At 48.0% G+C, this 5,552-nt stretch overlaps 1 protein-coding gene across 1 annotated transcript in view; it reads right to left on the reverse strand.

Annotated features, from left to right (window-relative positions):
• Positions 1-5,552, reverse strand: part of LOC107687842 (vam6/Vps39-like protein) — a 32,066-nt gene that overhangs the window by 5,896 nt on the left and 20,618 nt on the right. Inside the window, exons 21-23 of the mRNA XM_016485322.1 lie at positions 4,260-4,409; positions 3,934-4,068; positions 3,491-3,582 (exon numbers count right to left, since the gene is read on the reverse strand). Of these exons, the coding sequence (XP_016340808.1) occupies positions 3,491-3,582; positions 3,934-4,068; positions 4,260-4,409 (377 nt within the window). The remainder of the gene's footprint in view (positions 1-3,490; positions 3,583-3,933; positions 4,069-4,259; positions 4,410-5,552) is intronic.

Here is a 5,552-nt window from a genome sequence, read left to right on the forward strand (position 1 = left end):
GTCCCTTCCTCTCAGAGTGTTTCAGAGGATGCTGGGCCTTATGGCCTCTGCATCGCCAGTACTGCAGTTAGGCCTCCTTCGCATGCGGCCTCTTCAACACTGGCTGAAACCCCTGGTTCCATCCCGAGCTTGGCGTCACGGATGCCTTGGTATCAAGGTGGATCAAGCCTACATCGCAGCCCTTGCCCCTTGGAAAGATCCTTCGTGGTTCAAACAGGGCGTATCCCTGGGGATGATGCACAAAAGGAAGGTCATCTTCACAGATGCGTCAAACACGGGCTGGGGAGCCCTGTGCGACGGCAGATCAGCCTTTGGCAGGTGGTCGAGCGAAGAGACAAAGCTGGACATCAACTGCCTGGAAATGCTGACAGTATGGCAGGCTTTACAGTCCTTCCTACCACATCTAGAAGGATGCCACGTCTTAGTCCGATTGGACAACATGACGGTAGTATCCTACGTAAATCGCCAGGGCGGCCTTGCCTCCCCACGCCTATTCAGGATAGCAAAGAGCCTTCTGGAGTGGGCACATTGCCACCTGTGCTCTCTGAAAGCAGTGCACGTGCTGGGCAAACTGAACAGGGGAAACATGACGGTAGTATCCTACATAAATCGCCAGGGCGGCCTTTCCTCCCCACGCCTCTTCAGGATGGCAAAGAGCCTACTGGAGTGGGCACATTGCCACTTGCGCTCCCTAAAAGCAGCGCACATACCGGGTGAACTGAACCAGGGAGCACACATGCTGTCTCGGAGCAACGTCCCCTCTGGCGAGTGGATGCTTCACCCCCAGACGGTTCGGAGAATATGGGAGATCTCCGGGAAGGCAGAGGTCGACCTCTTCGTCTCAGAAGACAACTCTCACTGCCCAATCTATTTTTCGAAGGAAAGGGATGCGCTGGCCCACTATTGGCCCAGCCTTCTCCTTTACGCTTTTCCCCGATCGCCCTGAGCCCTCAGGTTATCAGGCAAATCAGGGAACAAAGGCACAAGGTTCTTCCTGCTCTGGAGAAACCAACTATGGTTCTCAGAGATGTCTCAGCTGCTCACGGCAGCTCCATGGCCCATTCCCCTGAGACGGGACCTCCTCTCTCAGGCGAACATGACGATATGGCACCCCCAACCCAAGTTGTGGGCCCTACACTTATGGCCTCTTGATGGGAGCCTATGAACCTCCCAGAAGGGTATCTTGAATACCATTTCTCAGGCTAGAGCCCCATCTACAAGGCGCCTCTATGCCCTCAAATGGTCGGTCTTCACCGCTTGGTGTACAAACCGCGGTGAAGATCCATCCACATGTGACATATCTTCGATATTGTCCTTCCTTCAAGAGCTGTTGGATAAGGGTCGCACCCCCTCCACTCTTAAGGTCTATGTGGCGGCTATAGCAGCTTTTCATGCTCCTATAAACGGGATATCGGTCGGCAGGAACAACCTCGTTGTTTGATTTTTGAAAGGTCTAGGAGGTTGAACCCCCCTCGCCCTTCTACGGTCCCTAAGTGGGATCTCTCTACGGTTCTGAGGGCGCTCAAAGGCCCCCCCTTTGAACCGCTGCAATCCGCTGATATTCGACCCCTGTCACTAAAGACCGCTCTGCTATTGGCTTTGGCATTGGTTAAGCGAGTTGGAGATTTACAGGCGCTCTCTGTGAGCCCCTCCTGCCTTGAATTCGGGCCTAACGACTCCAAGGTCGTCCTGAAGCCTAGGCATGGTTACGTACCTAAGGTGCTCTCTACCCCATTCAGAGCACAAGTAATCACGCTCTCTGCGCTCCCCCACTTGCAGGAGGACCAGGAGCTAAATCTGCTCTGTCCTGTCAGGGCATTAAAAATCTACATTGACCGCTCCATCTCCTTTAGGTGGTCGGAGCAGCTCTTTGTATGCTTTGGTGGCCGCACCAAGGGGCTTCCGGTCACAAAGCAAAGACTATCCCGTTGGATAGTTGACGCAATAGGTCTTGCATACTCCTCCTTGGGCCTTCAATGCCCCAATCGGGGTCAGAGCACATTCCACGAGAGGCATGGCCTCATCCTGGGCATGGTCCAGTGGTGTGTCCATTGCAGAAATTTGTGCGGCGGCCGGCTGGTCCTCGCCGTCCACCTTAGTCAGGTTCTACAACCTGGACGTCCCTGCATTGCAGGCTCAGGTCCTTTCTGCTTAACTGTCTCTCTGAGCTCAAATGCTCCAGAAACCATATCCCTGCCCTAAGGCTGGATTTAATCCTTGCTGGGTTTGACTATGTTTCGAACCCACTAAAGTTCCCACGTCTGGGCTTAGCTTCCGGCACGCTCTCGGCCCTATCTAGTTCCGAGGCTGTGCGAAGCTCGTTTGACTATGTTTCGAACCCGCTGAAGTTCCCACTTCTGGGCTTGGTCTGGGCCATTTCTTTGCCTCCTCTTGACCCCGAAAAGAATCCGAGTCTCTGGCTATGGCCTGCTTCATTGTAGTTGATCTACAGGGCCCCCTTCTGGACGCCCTGGACAATTACTTATAAGTCGTTCATCTACCATAGCACGGTGTGATTGAATAGGTTCCCGCAGCGTCTAGCGACGCAGTACGAGTGAAGTATCGAAAGGGAACGTACTCGGTTACTAACGTAACCTCGGTTCCCTGAGATACGGGAACGAGTACTGCGTAGTTAACCGTGCTATGACGCTGCACGACTCTTTCGTCGCTTCAGTCGATATGATCCTATACCGAGCACCTGCTTATATAGCCAGATGCCACACCCATTTTGGTGAGCTGCGCCATCATTGGTTAATTTCTGAAACAATGGCAGTGCAGATGCACTGCTGTGATTGAAAAAAAGGCTTCAGTAAATCGGAGAAAAGGAGTTTCCCGTAGCGTCTAGCGACGCAGTCGTCTAGCGACGCAGTACGAGTGAAGTATCGAAAGGGAACGTACTCGGTTACTAACGTAACCTCGGTTCCCTGAGATACGGGAACGAGTACTGCGTAGTTAACCGTGCTATGACGCTGCACGACTCTTTCGTCGCTTCAGTCGATATGATCCTATACCGAGCACCTGCTTATATAGCCAGATGCCCCACCCATTTTGGCGGGCTCTGGCGTGCTGCTTCGCCATAGGCTCGCGCAGCTCTGCTGCGCCGTCATTGGTTCATTTCTGAAACAATGGCAGTACAGATGCATTGAAAAAAAAAAAAAGGCTTCAGTAATCGGAGAAAAGGAGTTTCCCGCAGCATCTAGCGACGCAGTACTCGTTCCCGTATCTCAGGGAACCGAGGTTACGTTAGTAACTGAGTACGTTTTTTTTTCTCGCAATGTAATTTGTCAGATGTCAGATTTACTTTGTCATGTCTGTGGTATTTATGATGTGGTAATAATGTCCTATTACTTGTACAATCTTTCGCTACACACTTAAGTATGTACTTTTGCATCACAAAAAAACCCCAGCTTGATTTGTGCATGGTGTACACAGGCCAGTGTGTTACAGAGCAGAATATTGCAGTAACATGAGATATTCACATGAAGCGCACCTGTTTCCGATCTTCTTCTTGCACACTCTGCAGGTTTTCTCATCTGTGATGACACACTTCACCTGCTGGTGAAAGATGCGTTCCTCCTGCACCTGCACACGAACAAAAAAAAACATTATTAAATTACATTAAATTAAACATAGGGGCATTTTGGAGAGTTAGAATTAGTGATGCTTTTAAAGCCCAAAGTATACTTCGTTTTTTACACGTACGCTAGCATACAGCTTTGCCCTTAATTTAAATTTTTTTAGTAGGATTACAGAAGCTCGGCTGTTTTTAAGTATTGCATCTTTTCCAGTAACAAGCTAGATTTTCCAGCAAGTAACTTCGTAATCTGACAAAATGATGCATTCACCAGTACCTTGTTTTAAAACATTGAATACAGCTTCAAAAGTAAGTGAGTCTTTAGCGGGCAGAGTCAAATTGTTCACAAGTAATCGTACCCGCAGGAACTCGGCCTGAAGGAGGCTCTTCAGGACCTGGTCAAAGCGCTTCCTCCCAGCCTTCTCCTCCAGCACACTCTCCAGAAAGACCTGGATCTCTCGGATCTGTGTGTTGGCTGGCAGCAGGTTTATGGCCTTACGAGAGACAAAGAGAAACACAATGAGAGAACATGCCATGGATTCTGTCTGTGGGTTTGTTACAGCATGCAGTATGTCAGTATTTCACTCTCAGACCGGTGAGGAAAGGAAACTGTCATGGTTTGGTGATAATGTCTTCAATTCCAGACTCAAATGTATATTTCCATGTGTTCTCGATGGATGCTTACTTTGGTGGTGTTTAGTTTGCTGTGGTGGAGCTGAAGAACTTTCAGGGCCGCCTGGAGGTTCGCCTGTGGCTCACATAACTCCATCTTAATGGGCCCGAGGAAGTGCACATCCGGAGGAGACAGATACATGCGCAGCAGGGACAGATACACCTATAGACAGGACGCAGACACACGGCACCTCTGTTAACATTAGACAAGGAGTTTCATCACAAGAGAGATGGTTTTACATTTGCAGTTGACCACATTTACACAGTGTTTGGGATTGACAACCATATTTACTAACCCTCAGACTTAAAGCCGCACGTACTGTATCTGTGTGATACTGACTACAGTAAATATTAAAGGCGACTTTCATGACCGTAAAGTCTCATCACAACTGACACAATATTACTCAAAAACTTGTGCATGGGCAACCATAATTGATGGGCATATCATTCTTAATAACATTGTTATTAGTGCAATCATTATTACTGCTATCATTAGCTATCAGAATGTTCATTAACTGGACACCCTAAAACACTCATCGCAGTAGTGTTGTTTCCACCATTGTGGAGACGCTGTATGTTTCTACGCAAAAGCAAAAGCACTTTATATGGCCTTCTGAAAGTGGATGCAATTAGGAATCAGTGGTTAAGATTTATCGATCGGCTTGGTCATCTGCATTTTCTAAATCTGACTCTGGCTCTAGGGCTGCACGATAAATCGAAATGGAATCGAGATCGCGATTCGACAGAAGCTGCGATTGTCATGCGTATCTTTCAGTGAAGCACGGTTCTGTGATCAGCAGTAAATCTCCATCCAAAGGCCAGAGGGCGCTCTCGCGCTGAAACTCCAAAAACGCCTCGCAGAAGAAACCCAGAAAATGCCTATCGTGGCAGCTGAATAAACAGAAGATTCAACTGCTTTCATTGATTCAACGTGACTAATAAACACACGACTACAGCAATATACGGTTTATCCGAGTTATTATTATTATTATTATAATTTTCATTAAAATAAAGTATATTTATAATGCAATGCCTTTATCACTATAATGCGTGCCTTATTCTGTGTAAGAAGCCACATCATCTCACAGAAGGATTTATTTCAAACACTCGACTGACGTTATGAAGTGAGTTTGGAGTAAAAATATGTTATTAAATGTGGTATTTTCACATGCATTCAGATGGAGCAGCATTTACTACACAGAGCCGTAGTTCACTGAGAAGTAACGCAAACAGCTGTCATGATCGCGAACGATTTCTTAGATTTCATAATCGCGATTTTTTTTTGCGTAACTTGTCGGTGGGTTAC

The sequence above is a fragment of the Sinocyclocheilus anshuiensis genome, unplaced genomic scaffold, assembly GCF_001515605.1.
Source record: "Sinocyclocheilus anshuiensis isolate Anshui unplaced genomic scaffold, SAMN03320099.WGS_v1.1 scaffold197, whole genome shotgun sequence".
Lineage (NCBI taxonomy): Eukaryota > Metazoa > Chordata > Actinopteri > Cypriniformes > Cyprinidae > Sinocyclocheilus > Sinocyclocheilus anshuiensis.